This window comes from Myripristis murdjan, chromosome 1 (genome assembly GCF_902150065.1).
Source record: "Myripristis murdjan chromosome 1, fMyrMur1.1, whole genome shotgun sequence".
In the NCBI taxonomy this organism is placed as follows: domain Eukaryota; kingdom Metazoa; phylum Chordata; class Actinopteri; order Holocentriformes; family Holocentridae; genus Myripristis; species Myripristis murdjan.
The window spans coordinates 31,699,008-31,713,914 of NC_043980.1; the positions used below are offsets into that span (position 1 = coordinate 31,699,008).

The window sequence follows — 14,907 nt, forward strand, 5'->3', positions numbered from 1 at the left end:
GCTGAGTACTGACTGTTGTATTTGGTTTTAAAGAAAGGGGTTTATCAACCCAAACTCAAAATACAAAAGGTTGAGTAACAAAGTAAAGCAAATCAAGGAAAATTATGATCCCATAAAGAAGTCAACAAAACAAAACTTACTTAAAAACAATTGCAAGTGAACAGAGCAAAACCACTGGACTCACTGGTCAATTAGGCCATTACATCAACGGGGGCAGCCCAAGGCTAAATGAAATGGCAAATTAACACAAAACAAAATGATTAAGAGCAAACATTATGTCAGGTAGTAGTTTGGTATTCTATACTTGAATTATAATGATAACTCAAGACAATTAAAAAAAAAAAAAAAAAAAAAAAAAAAACACACTCCCCCATGATACAGCAGCATGTGGTATTGCCCAATTAAGTCTCAAGTATTTGGAGCAGCTGCTCCTGTAGCCTTTTGTTTGCCCTGACCAGACCTGCTGTGGGGATGAAGAAGGTGAGAAGAAGAAGAAGAAGAAGAAGAAGAAGAAGAAGAAGAACAAAAGCTAAACAAAATTGACATACAGAAAGTAACTTGTGAACACAACAAAATATTGAAGTAATTTGGTATCATATGTTTAAGTAAACACCATTAACAGACACCATTTGTGATGTCATTTAACTCTTTATCTATTTGTAGGCGCATTGACTGCAAACATGTAAAAGGCCAAATTAATAAAATCAAAGAAGTAAAAACAATGCATGAAAGTGAGCAATATGTGTTGTGCTACGTAAGATCATGCCTGTGTGGCAGCAGCTACGGCCATTACACTGTTAAATCACTGAAAATTATCTTAGTCTTCCATTTGAGCTTTACATACCTTTGTGTTTGACGTTAATGTCTGTCTCAAATTTTCTCGTTTCTTTTTTGTTTGTGCCCAGGTCTGGTCCCTGACAGGGAGGTGCGAGTGAGTGTGAAGGCCCTGGCTGTCAGCTGTATAGGGACGGCAGCAGCGCTGCATCCTGAAGCCTTTTTTAATTTCCTCTACCTGGAGCCGCTGGACGGCATTCCAGCAGAAGGTATGATCAGACAAACACAAGCACAGAATAGTCACACATCCACATTTGCCCATGAACACACACACACACACACACACACACACGTGTGCATGTTCTTATCGCTTTTTTTTGACCTTGTCTGCCTCCTCTGTCCCCCTGCAGAGCAGCAGTATATCAGTGATGTGCTGGGCTTCATTGACCACGGGGACCCCCAGATCAGAGGGGCCACTGCTATCCTGTGTGGAGCCATCATACAGGCTGCACTCACCAAAACACGCTACAACATACACACCTGGCTGGCCAGTGTGCAGAGTGCAACAGGTAAGGAGTATGTGTGTGTGTATATTAGGGGCAGGGTCAGAGGAATATGGCTGCACATTTAAGTTTCTGTGACTTTGTGCTGCTACTCTCATGGCTTGGATGATGTACTGAATACTTTGTTGGGAATTTGTGTTCAAATTCGTATCAAATACAGCTAAAGCATCACCACAGGTGCTTGTAAAACTCCTTCCTCTCTCCATCCGATTTTCCTACAGGTAATCCTCTGTCCCTAGTGGACTTGGTGCCTTTGCTCGAGAAGACTCTGAAAGATGAATCCTCAGTCACCTGCAAGATGGCTTGCTCTGCAGTCAGGGTAAGACAAATGTGTGTTTGTGGTGTGTGTGCGTGCGCACGCATGCGCACATGTGTGCATGGATCTGACCTGTGTTTGTGTTATTGTATTTTAGCACTGCATCATGACCATGTGCAGCAGCACCCTGAGTGAGCTGGGCCTCCAGCTGGTGATTGACCTGCTGGCCCTGAGGGACAGCTCCTATTGGCTGGTTCGAACTGAGCTCTTGGAGACACTGGCTGAGATGGACTTCAGGTAAAACATAATTACAACCTAGGACAGGGGTGTCAAACTCGTGCCATGGAGGGCCAAGAGGCTGCAGGTTTTCATTCCAACCAACAACTCCACCTGAGGCCTGTACCATAAAGCTGGATTAACATAGTCGGGCTTTCTCTTACTTATCTGGCTTCACTTAACGAGACATCAGCACTCAGGATTTTCGGTACCATAAAGCCGGCTATCAACTCACTAATTCAACCCAGGCTTTCCAATCTAGATCTGTGCGCGCTCACATAAAAAGGGCGGAGTTTGCTGCATGCGACCAATCGCAGACATGGAAAAATCTACCCGAGCTGCACACGTCACAACCGAGGAGTAGACAATAATCATTAATAAATACGAGGAATATAAATCAATAATCCAGGCAAAAAGCAACACAGTTGCAGCTGCCAAAAGCCGCAAGGAATGCTGGCAAAAAATCGCCGTCTGTGTCAATGCGTAAATTAGTGGGATTATAATCTGACTTCCACACCATGACGGCACGAGTAGAACTGACTACAGTAACGTGCGTGTTCAATAAATGAATGTGTCTCCCACTCAGCCATACACTCCCGCAGAGGAACTGGCCCTCTCTAACAGTGAGGGGCGACCCTCGCTGGACCGCTGCCTTCAGTTTGAGTTTCGTCAGAATCGTCACTTTGATTCAACTGGTTTTGATATTTCATTTTATAAAGCATCTAACGCCTCGTGATTATTCTGCTGGTTAAAATATTATTTCACTGTCACTTAAAGACAGTAAAACATTTAGCATCAACTCTCATGTGGACTTCTCAGGGCAGACTCCCTAAATACTAAATATGAGCAAACTAATGGAAACCTAAAGGAGCCCAGAGGCTGGCGTGTATTTTATCAAACTTTTATTTAACCCTCTGAATTAAATTCCCCTAATTTATTTTCATAAACATTAAAAAAAAAAAAAAAAAAAAAAAACATTAGGCTACATCAGTCTACAAGATCAATTTTTGGTTGGACAGTGCAGTCATGAGAAACAAAAAAAACAAACAAACAAACAAACAAAAAAAATACAAGAAGAATTGTAAAATGTATTAATTTTAATTTTATAAAAGAAGAAGAAAGGGAAAATGGGCAGGCCATTTTCCCAGAGAGCTGATTGGTCAGTAGGTGGGGCTTTTCTACCTGCTGAGCTCTTATCCTCAACTTAACCTGCTCCGGAGCAGGTTAGGTGTTCAGCATACGTTACCACGGCAACGCAGCCCGATAAAAAGTAAGCCACCTTTATGGTACAGAAAAGCCAGGGTTAAGCCTGAAGTTAGCTCGCTAAGCTGAAATCCAGCTTTATGGTACAGGCCTCTGGTGATTTCACTGATCACCCTACCTTGAAACAGAGAGGCGGGACTAATCAGTGAAATCACCTGGTGAAGTTGTTGGTTGGAATGAAAACCTGCAGCCTCTTGGGCCTCCATGGCACGAGTTTGACACCCCTGACCTAGGATGATGAAACCTAATGTAATAAGATATCATTTGACCTTGCCTTGTAACAGGTCTGCACAGTTACGGCAGAATGCCTATAATTTTGCTTAATATTGTGATGAGGATTATAAATTATGATTATTTGTCTTAATTTCAGAAGACCAAGTCTCTGTTGTCAGATTTTTTTTCTTCTCAGTGCAGTAATCCTTAAAGTAGCAGCAGCTACAAAGTCTTGTTTTCACTCTTTTTCAGTTTGCTTGTGGCTGTGTAGCTTATCTGTTAAAGTTTTTGTTTTTTTGTTTTTTCTACTGGAGCTGCTACTCCAGCTTAGTCTTTGGATACATGTTGCCACATTTAGCCACATGTTTTGTGAACACTTTACATATGTACAGCACTGGAACATTCAGGAGAATCAGTAATATAACAATATTTCATTACTGTTCTAACTTAATAGGTTAGAACGTTAATTTAGTTTAGTTCATTTGCATAATTGATTGATTGAAAGCTTCTAAAAAGTATATTATTATTTACAGTTTAAAAGGAGTTAAAAGATTTGATTTGATATTATGTTTGATATTTGCACTACAGTTGCTATTGATGCACTAAGTTGACAGTTGAAATTATTCGACCTATTTTCTATTGTATTGAGAGAACAGATGGGAATGCCAAGTGATGTACAGAGAAAAGATAACCTTTTGTATGTTTTGTATGCACCCAATTTTTCTATATAAAGCTCCATTTAAGTTCCATATTCCGTCGTCCTTTCAAGTCACTCTGAGGGTAGTTATTCTACAATTACAGGCAAATTACACCATTATTAATTGGGGAATCATAAAGTAACGATCACAGTACATGAAGGTCTGTTATGCTCAATTCAAGTTCTGTGGTAGTGATATATGGTCGTCTTTGGTTGATTGTGCAGCCTTATCCTGTTCTGAGGTTTATACATGTTTGTTTTTTTTGTTTGTTTGTTTTTTTAGGCTAGTCAATTTCCTGGAGAGGAAAACAAAGACTTTGCACAAAGGAGAACATCACTACACTGGGGTAAATTCTCCATACCATCTTTCTTGTACAGTCTGTTCTTTTTCCTATTCTCTGTTTTGTTTGAATGCATCAGTTATCCTTGTTGAATGTTTTGCACAAATACAACCGCACTAATTGATTCGTGTTGCCTTTTATGCAGCGACTGTGTCTTCAGGATAGAGTCCTGAATGATGTGGTTATTCATCTGCTGGGAGATGAGGACCCCAGAGTACGGCATGTGGCAGCTTCTGCTGTCAGCAGGTACGCCTCACCTTTGCATACACTACATCCTCTCTCTCGTTCATTCGTCTCGACAGACAGATCATTACTCCCTTCCTCTTACTCACCTCTCAGTCGTCTCTGGTGTCTTGTTACCTCTGGTTCACACCAGAAGTGTAACAGATGCATTCTGGGATTTACGCGTGCACATTACAGCAGGTCTGTTGACACCAGCTGACCCATATTTCTGCACACAGCCCAGCAGCCTTCCCTGAGTTAAAAATGCTCTACATTGGAGGTGAAATGCCCATAAAAATAGCTTGTATTTATATTGTGCTCCAACAGCTGAGATACCACCATTCTAAGCCTTATCTTTATTCAATGTATTCTGTGTAGAAGTATGTCATTGCTTTTTTCTACTTTATTGAGGAACTCCCACCTATAGCACTTCATTTTATTCAGACTTCACAACAATTACTGTTTTTTTTCAGGCACTGTTGTGACTTTTGATTGGTTCAGTGTTACCTGTATAGGCCTACACATCTCAGTCTTTCTGTAGCTGTCTGTCTCACTCAAATATTTGCTCATCTGTAATGCGATATTTCCAAAGCAGATGTGTTCATCATCTCACAATGAGAACTCACTTTTGAAATTTTTATCAGTGAAGACTGGACATGTATCAGTTAATAACAGTTGACTTTATTTGGCTGTTCATCAAATTTATATGTTCTTCTGCAGCATTGTGTTTCCACAGTTTATCTCTGCAATATGTGTGTAGAAAATAAATGTGATGCTGAATCTGTCACTCCAGCTCATTAACATGGGCTTGGAAAGGATGCTGGCTCTGCTTTGCGTTTGTTCTGCCAGACCTTAGGTGGTGATGCTGTGTTGCACTCGCCATTTCTACTTTTGAAAATACTTGGGAAGCAAAAATTGAAATTAAAACAATATTTAGAAACAAAGTCCTGGAAGTTTGGCTGGATGTCAATCTAAGTCATACAGACAACAATGTAAAAAAAAAAAAAAAAAAAAAAAATTAATTACGTCTTTGAATTAAGCAAATTAGTTATTTAATAGCTAGAGCAAGGCAACTAAGCAGACCAATGCGTATCTAAAATGGATAAATTTGTTTGTGTTTTCCATTGAGACATACACAATAAACCACTTTGCCAAATGTAATACTTCCTTACTTGTATATCACCTGGAAGAAGCTTCTATGTGGGAAGAACAAAAGAAATTCATAGAGTTGGGGAGCATAATGGCAGATCATTACAATCAAGCAGGACGTGGCAGCCCCTCTTCCCTGAAAGCAGTTACCCCAGAAGTCATACCAAACAACATGTGAGGTGGCAATAGACTGAAACAACTCCTCCAGCGAGAAACATTTTGTATTGTCACATTAAATGCCACTAAGTCTCCTGGACTAAAGAATGAGGTGGATTTTCTGCTGTTTAGTTGCCTTGCTCTAGCTATTAAATAACTAATTTGCTTAATTTGAAGATGGAGTGCCTCAGTGTTTTCCATGGTTGTCTGTGTTACTCAAAGATTGATATCCAGCAAGACTTCCAGGACTTTGTTTCTAAATGGACTTTTACCTGCCCCTCTCAAGAGCACCTGTTATATGAGCTACTAGAGCCCTGCAGTGCTTCCTTCAACTTTTGTAAATAGTTAAAACAACATTTTACACTTGTGTCTCCTACCCTTCCCTTTTCCTCCCCTCTCTTCAGGCTGGTGCCCAGGTTGTTTTATGACTGTGACCAGGGCCAGGTGGACCCAGTGGTGGCCATTGCCAGGGACCAGAGCTCTGTCTACCTGCAGCTGCTGATGCATGAGACCCAACCACCCTCCCAGTTCACAGTCAGCGCCATCACAAGGTGTGTACATGCTTTGCAGGCACACACTCGTGATCTCTCACTCAAACAGAATCTACTTGGAAATCACAGCTGAGAATCACAGGAGCCACAACATCACATGCCTTGATTTTAGCAGCTTTACACTGTACAATTTTACTTCATTATGTTTTTTTTTTTTTTTAACGACATCATAATTTTTTAAAGAATGGTCTTCTAGCGTGCTAAGACAAAAACAAGAGACAAATGGGCATTTGCCATCAGCTTAAGTTGGCTACAGCTGTAAAATGGATTCTTACTGACTGACTTTTATGTAAGTGCCTTTGATTAACTGTATCTGATGTTGCCTTTTATGTTTTGCATTGTATTTGTTGCTTTGCTTTTGTTTTTTCTTCATTTGCTGTCTTTGCTTTTGCAGTTCTTAGATTTTGTTATTCCTTTTATGTATAACCAGACAGCATTTGGGCTTTCAAACCTATCGTAACAGCTGTCAAGATTATTGGTCAGTTATTCCTTTGTTGTGAATGTGTTACACTTTGCAGAAACTCTTTGATCTCCATCTCAGTTTCAGCACCATCCCTCAGTCCCTGTGTCTGTGATCAGGGCTGCCTGGAATGAGATTAAAAATGTTTTGGAAACTTGAAATCCAGCAAGTAGTTCATGGAAATGCAAGGGGATACAGAAGCACATGAAGAAACCACAGTCCATCATCATTAGGGAGCTGAATTTTGGCCCTCGTTCTCTCTTGCAGGACATACCGAGGCTACAACCTGTCCCACACTGTGTCTGATGTCACGCTGGAGAACAACCTGTCCAGAGTTGTCAGCGCCGTATCTCACGCTCTCACCTCCTCTACCTCCAGAGCCCTGACAGTGAGCTTTTATTAACACACCATCACACACTCACTTCCCCTCAATATAATAGCTATTCATAAGTATTAAGTAAGACTGTGCTTTCTTGATGAAGATAAATTTCACAGAATTCATTAATTTAAATTCCATTCCTGTCTGTTACCCTCTCTGCAGTTTGGGTGCTGCGAGGCGCTGTGCCTCCTGACTTCCACTTTCCCAGTATGCAACTGGAGCACAGGCTGGCACTGTGGCTACGTTAGCTCCAGTAGCAGTCATGCTTCCCGCTCCAGCCTCAACCGCAGCAGAGGCAGGACCCTAAGGTAGACACACACACACACACACACACACACACACACACACACACACACACACACACACACACTCTCTACACATATACATCCCCTCTAGGTGCATATTATATATGCAGTCCTGGGTAGACATTCTCTCATACATTGTCAGGCTACACAAGATGTCTCCCTTTGTCTTCATCTCAGTTCCTCTTCATACAGCTTGAAATTTTGTGTGTCTTTGGCTCTGTCCCTGTCCTCCAGTGTATCCCAGGCCACCAGTGCTCCAGCATCCTCCAACACCACCACCTCCTCTGCATCAGAATCTGAGCGGAGGACTCTGACAGTGGGCATGGCCAACATGGTGCTGTCTTTGCTCTCCTCCGCTTGGTTCCCCTTGGATCTTTCATCACACCAGGATGCTCTGTTGCTTGCCAGCAACCTGCTAGCTGGTAGGCAGTGTGTACATACACACAGCATAAATAATACCTCAAGATCTTGATTGACTTGATAAACTTGATTGCTCAGATATCAGTTTAAGAAAATTAATCCTGAAAAAAATGTGAGTAGTATTCATGCAGCTTCAATTTTTTCAAGGCAAAAGTGATAACTCATTATTGTTCACCCATTCCCATAATAATGTCCCCAGCTGTGGCTCCAAAGTGCATGCACAGCCCCTGGGCAGGAGAGGAGGAGAGCAACAGTGGCAATAATAACCCCAGTGGAGCACCCAGTAAGGCGGAGGAGCCCTGGGCAGCCCTGTCAGAGCGCCCCCTGGTGGCCATGGTGGAGCAGCTCTTCTCCCACCTGCTGAAGATCCTCAACATCTGTGCCCATGTGCTGGATGACACACCACCTGGACCAGCAGTTAAGGTAACTCAAAAATTGCATCACAGTGAGATTTCTGTGTCTCTCAGTGGTACTGAGTTGTGATCACTAAAGGATCAGTTATTGCAAGCACTGTCAAGAATCCACTTTGAAACTAAAAACATGAACTTAACAAGAATAATTTTGTTGCGCTGGGTGATATGGACAAAATCAGACACCAAAATATCTCTGACTACCACTACCGCTGATATTGTGATTGTCTTGTTTGATAACTGTTGTTGCTTTCATCAGGTATTTACACAAGAGATTTTTGATAAACAATCATTAACGTGATTATGATGGCAGGGTAGATAGAGTCTAACAATAGCACAGGTAGAACAGTCTAATATATTCAGAAAATAGCACGTTTTAATGTCATGCACCTGGAAAAGATAAAACTTATAATGCCATGTCACAATATTACAGTACATAAAATATCAGATGATATCTGGTGTCATGATGTTGATATCAATATATCGGCCATCACTTAAAAATTGTCACCCTAACAGTTGACAATGCTATTTTTGTGTACATAATCAGTACTGAGTGAAACACTCAAAAAGAAACATAGATTTCAAGTGTTTGTGAATTGTGAATCGGTTTTGTCTTCATTTTCTTCTTGTGGGTTTTCTTAGACCTGCTATGGTTCACCACATGGGAGTAATATTCAGTTTCCACTTGCATTGGGAAACTGGAGGAAAGGTTTGCTGAAATTTAGATGACTTTGTGTAGATCCCATATAATAAGCAGCAAGTCAGAGCGAGTGTGAACACAGACCAAAGAGTGTATATAACTTTTGGTGACCCCTATTGGCATTTACACAGGCATGTTACACTTGGCAGGTATTGATATCAGAGTCTGCTTACATGACAGTTCCAACATGTAGGGCAGGTTGTACACATAAGAGGGCCGGTGCATTGACTGGTGGTTTTGTATGGTCTCCACCTTTTGTAGGCCACCCTGCCATCCCTAGCAAACACCCCGTCCCTCAGCCCAATACGCAGGAAAGGCAAGGAGAAGGAGGCTGTTGAGCCCAGCACCACTGCTATGAGCCCAAAGAAAAGCAATGAAGTCAACACAGGTAAATTCACACCTTACCTTGCATTTACACTGGTTCAAATCTTTGAGTCTGAATGTTAAATGAATGTGAGCATTTGCTCTTTCTGAGCAGGCAGGCCAGCGGACAGCACAGGATCCACTGCAGTCAACAAATCAACCACCTTTGGCAGCTTCTACCACCTGCCACCTTACCTCAAGCTCTATGATGTCCTCAAAGCAACACACGCCAACTACAAGGTCAGTATGCACACACACACATGCTTCTCAAAGACGATGATGTGCAGTAAAATATACTTTATGTGGATTAAGCCACATACTGATCCAAAATATAACTAATTATACATACATTACGAACACACAAATGTTTACAGGGTTGGTGCAAGTAATATTTTTCCAATTGTTTTAAATTTCTGCTTCACAAAATCTTATTGGAAAATTAACTGATTATTTGGTGGAGCCTGAACTGTAAGCCTGCTTTCAGTGAGGCTTTTTGTACATCCTTGATTTTATTGCAGTTTAACTTAGAGAAAAGTGCTTTACCTCATATCACTAGTAGTAGCAGTAATTGTGGTGTGACTTTTTTTTTTTTTTTTTTTTTTAAGATTTTTTTTTTTTTTGGCATTTCTGCTTTATTTGACAGTCACAGTAGAGATAGACAGGAAAGGCAGGGGAGAGAGAGAGGGGATGACGTGCAGCAAAGGACCTGAGGTCGTATTCAAACCCCGGTCGCTGCGATTGGGACTAAGCCCTGGTACATGGTGCGCACGCTTTACCGGTTTTTATACTTGTTGTGTGTCCCCCTAGGTGACTCTGGACCTCCACAGTAGCCAGGAGAAGTTTGGAGGTTTCCTGCGTGCCACTCTAGATGTTCTATCCCAGTTGCTGGAGCTGGCTACGCTTCATGACATCGGCAAGGTAATGGTGTTTTTTATTAGCTGTGTCAGAGAGAAAATGGATGACTACAGCGGATGAACAGCCAAAACAATTTGTAGAAGAAGGGATTGGAGGAGTGTTAGATGAATGGATGGGTGCATAGATGGAAAAAAGTAGTGAACTGAGTTTGTTTCATAAATACAGGTCAGTGAATAAGCTCTCTATTAACCAAATTGACTGGAAGCAGATAAATGACTCCATATTTTCTGTTAGTGTGTGGAGGAAATCTTGGGCTACCTCAAGTCCTGCTTCTCCAGAGAACCAACCATGGCCACTGTCTGTGTACAACAGGTAAGTAATTTGCTTGTTTACATCTTAATGGCTGTGGTCCTTGGTATGTTTGTTTGTGTTTTGTAATGTTTGTAGTGTGTGGCGTTTTTTTCTGTGACTCTGGCACTGAGCAGTGTGCTGCAGCCACCACGATGCCACACAGAGTGAGGCTGGTTCCTGCCGACAGGGCCTGTAAAGATATTGGCTCCCCTGTGCGATGGTTCCATACACACACACACACACACACACACACACAGTCTGATGCATGGTATCAGTCTCGAGTTCCATCTTGCCCACTGCTTTTGAAACATTCAGTTTTTCCTGGCTTGAAAGTGCAAGTTCACTTTATTGGAACCTAGGCCCTATTTACAGATTGTCTCGCATCATCTTCAGGTGTAGAGCAGACTTAGAGTAAGTTCCAAAACAGGAAACTTGTCCTTAAAGAGACATGTAGATCATGTGAGAATGGAACTGAAATTACAAGACAATATGGAATAACCTTATTGAATTCAGATTGCACAGAATGAATCTGTTCCAATGTTACTCTTGTGGATTGCTGAAGGTTTTTTAATTTTCAGAAACTGCAAAGACTTTTTTCTGGCTAGTTTAGATTTCAACACAGAAAATAGACAAAATTGACAAAAAAACACATGGAGGTTTCCTTACTGTAACCGATTTCTTCACAAAATATTGTTGCTTTGTGGTGAGCACAGCCTGTCAGTCCAGATAGAAATGACAGAGGATGCGGTCTTGATCTATTTAATTAAAAAAAAAAAAAAAAAAAAAATTGATACTCCCATGGAAAGAACAAATCCCATAAATTCTTCTGTATAGGAGTAAAATCACTGAATTACTAGGATGGAAATGTATTATCTGACTACGCCTAGTAACACTAATCCTCTTCATATAAGGGAGTAGAGATGGGCTGTCAAAGGCATCTTTTAGGAGCAAACACAAAGCTGTTGTGAATGGGAATTTCCTGTACAAAGAAAAGACATTCTCAGAGCTTCATTACGATTTTATGATTTTATATTTTCATGTGATGCAAGGAAAAGAGATAAAAGGTACCGAGTCTCTAGACATTGATTATTTTTACTCCTTACTTGAGTGTAAAGTGGAGAATCCCACTAGATAGATATTAACTCTAGTCAGCTGTTTTCATTGTTGACAGTATCTCCGAGTGAGAGGCAGCATCAGTCTGTTATTTAGAACAAGCCTGTTCTTTTGTTCTGTGTCCTGTTGTAGTTGTTCAAGACTTTTCTCTTTCTGTAGTTGTTGAAGACCCTGTTTGGGACCAACCTCGCCTCCCAGTATGAAGGGGCCCTGAGTGGACCCAGTCGCACGCAGGGTAAAGCTCTACGTCTGGGCTCATCCAGCCTACGACCTGGCCTCTACCACTACTGCTTCATGGCCCCCTACACACACTTCACTCAGGCCCTGGCTGACGCCAGTCTCCGTAATATGGTGCAGGCCGAGCAGGAGCAGGACACCTCTGGGTGGGTTGTAGGGACATTCTGGACACAAATATGCGCCCAAGCCAATATACATGCTCACAAACACACACAAAACATGATAGAATCTATTTTATCTCTTTACCAGATGGTTTGATGTGATGCAGAAAGTGTCCAGTCAGCTGAGGTCCAGCATCACAAATGTGACACGCCACCGAGGAGACAAGGTAGACTTACAATCCTCATATGCTTTTTTCAATTTCAGGTTTGCCCATGAACAGCTAAATTATACTTCACAATTCTACCTGGTTTACTGTAAAATACAATTTTATTAGGTCTTTGCTCATTTGCTTGAATTTTCTTTTTGTTTTTATTGAGTTTATTTCTCAGGGACAGTACACATTAAGAAACACTTTTGTATACCTGAGCAGGGACTTCAGATGAAAACTAGCCTTCTGGCTAATTGTGGAATATTTACAAAAGACAACCTAAAATCAAGAAACCAGTTTAAAACATGTTAAAGCAATGAATTCACTATGAAAGACGTGAATTACAGTAAAAGCAGAAACACAGACATAGGCAAAAACAGACACAAGCAATAGTAAAAGCAGGGCAATTTTTAGCACAACAAGGCAAAGACAGACATGAGCAACAGTAAGAATGTTGATTACAGTACGGCAAGTAAAGACAAAATGAGCAGCTGGACAACAATAGCCTAATGTAAGCCAAGCAACAGGACAATAAGTTTAGCAGCATGCGATATGCTGACACACAAAATATGTTGACAAACAGAAACTAGGACAATCCCATACTTAACAAGCCAACAGAGCAAGACACCCAAACAAGTGTTGACAGGTTTAGTGATTAATAATCTGATACCATGATATTAACGGTCTACATGACCTGTAGGTGTTGAATTCCCCGATGTGGACTGATGCAGCACTCCATTCATCTGCTGCTTTTACTTAGAAGGCATGACCAAAACCACTTTTAAGTTGATGCAGTTCCCTTATGTGACACTGTCAGGCCGCCTTGTGTTTATTCGTTGGTTAACAAAGCAACTAAGTGGGGAGGAGCCATGCCATGTATAGTTTTATAGTCAAAAAAAAGTTTGCTTATTTGATCAGGATTTCACAGCTTAGGTTATATTTTACCAAAATGTAAGTGGTGGAAACTTAAGTTTTCTTTATAAAGGGTTTTCAGTGTCAGGTTTTATAGATATTCTAGTGGCTTCAAAATTAAACTGTTTGCCTTAGACCAACTTGGTATACAGCAAATTATATGTGGCATAATCATGACATTCCTGTACATTTTAGCAGCATTGATTGACATGCAATTCATTATGGAATCTGAAATTTGCTTGACTGTTATGAACTGTCTTTGCCAGACAGTTTTGACAGAAAACGTTATCACAATTTCAAGATATTTGAATTATTTTACAGCTTTCCTTTTTATACTGCTGTGCACATATCTGTGTCATCAGTGTAAATTTGGCTTTTTATCTTAGGGCAAGTGGTTAGCATATCATTGACATAGGCAAAATAGAAGTGGGCCCAATAACGAGCCTTTAGGGACATCAGTGGTGGATCTGAGTATAGTGGACCGTTACCTACTCTGAAATGTTTTTCTTAGATCTAAAAACACACACACACACACACACACACACACACTTTAAAACACTGTTCTGCAAACTGTGGTTTCATACTTGTTTGTTTTTTACCAGAATGCCATCCACAACCACATTCGTCTCTTTGAACCACTGGTGATCAAAGCTTTGAAGCAGTACACCACCAGCACCTCTGTGGCTCTGCAGCGACAAGTCTTGGACCTGTTGGCCCAGCTTGTGCAGCTCAGAGTAAACTACTGCCTGCTGGATTCAGACCAGGTGAAATAGACACATACATACAGACACACAAACAATTCGATAGACTTTGCTCACTTGCTGAGATTTTTTTTCCTGCGTTTCAGGTGTTCATAGGATTTGTCCTCAAGCAGTTCGAGTACATTGAAGTGGGCCAGTTCAGGCAAGTTTTTTTCTTCTTTTTAATGGAAGGGCAGTGAGTAGTGGCAGACATAGAAAACAATATGTGTCTAAGGGGCTGAAGCTTGCTTCCACTTTCTCATGCGAACTAAGCAATACCCTGTTGTCTTTTTCCTCAGAGATTCAGAGGCCATTGTTCCCAATATCTTCTTCTTCCTGGTGCTGTTGTCTTATGAACGGTACCACTCCAAGCAGATCATCAGCATCCCTAAGATCATCCAGCTCTGTGATGGGATCATGGCTAGTGGCAGGAAGGCTGTCACACATGGTGAGAGGAACGCAAGTAGTGCACATAACATACACACTCATTTCCTATTCTTGTGTTCGTTCCCTGATTCTAACGACTAGGTATGTCTGTCAAAGACCAGTAAAATGTTGTCCCAATTTTCCTGTTTTTTAAATTGATTTTCTTTGAGAAACAAGTACAAGAACTGACACATGAATGGTCAAAATAACTACCATTTCCCTCCCTTTTTGACTCTGTAGCCATTCCAGCCTTGCAGCCAATAGTCCATGACCTGTTTGTGTTAAGAGGTTCCAACAAAGCTGACGCAGGCAAGGAGCTGGACACACAGAAAGAGGTGGTGGTCTCCATGCTGCTAAGACTCATTCAGTACCACCAGGTATGTTCACACGTATACACATAGACATACAGTTTCCATACATTGAGAGTATTTTGGGCAACCTAAACCTTTTCTCTACCTAACATGC

General features: G+C 41.1%; 1 protein-coding gene and 1 non-coding gene across 8 annotated transcripts in view; both read left to right on the forward strand.

Moving 5' to 3' along the window:
• The window catches only part of htt (huntingtin), a 51,665-nt gene that overhangs the window by 15,136 nt on the left and 21,622 nt on the right, over positions 1-14,907 (forward strand). For 6 of the 7 annotated variants that reach the window (XM_030053378.1, XM_030053614.1, XM_030053458.1 and 3 more), the window contains 21 exons: positions 906-1,043; positions 1,185-1,343; positions 1,559-1,656; positions 1,751-1,890; positions 4,326-4,389; positions 4,529-4,629; positions 6,315-6,461; positions 7,189-7,309; positions 7,463-7,608; positions 7,840-8,027; positions 8,225-8,448; positions 9,397-9,523; positions 9,614-9,738; positions 10,306-10,416; positions 10,648-10,725; positions 11,977-12,200; positions 12,304-12,382; positions 13,879-14,040; positions 14,124-14,179; positions 14,316-14,464; positions 14,683-14,819. In XM_030053378.1, the coding sequence (XP_029909238.1) occupies positions 906-1,043; positions 1,185-1,343; positions 1,559-1,656; positions 1,751-1,890; positions 4,326-4,389; positions 4,529-4,629; positions 6,315-6,461; positions 7,189-7,309; positions 7,463-7,608; positions 7,840-8,027; positions 8,225-8,448; positions 9,397-9,523; positions 9,614-9,738; positions 10,306-10,416; positions 10,648-10,725; positions 11,977-12,200; positions 12,304-12,382; positions 13,879-14,040; positions 14,124-14,179; positions 14,316-14,464; positions 14,683-14,819 (2,774 nt within the window). Of the gene's footprint in view, positions 1-474; positions 554-663; positions 732-905; positions 1,044-1,184; positions 1,344-1,558; positions 1,657-1,750; positions 1,891-4,325; positions 4,390-4,528; positions 4,630-6,314; positions 6,462-7,188; positions 7,310-7,462; positions 7,609-7,839; positions 8,028-8,224; positions 8,449-9,396; positions 9,524-9,613; positions 9,739-10,305; positions 10,417-10,647; positions 10,726-11,976; positions 12,201-12,303; positions 12,383-13,878; positions 14,041-14,123; positions 14,180-14,315; positions 14,465-14,682; positions 14,820-14,907 lie in introns of those variants that run through there. The other variant, XM_030053783.1, reaches the window with a different exon arrangement.
• On the forward strand, positions 10,804-10,936 carry LOC115369267 (small Cajal body-specific RNA 14). Its single transcript, XR_003929153.1, has one exon.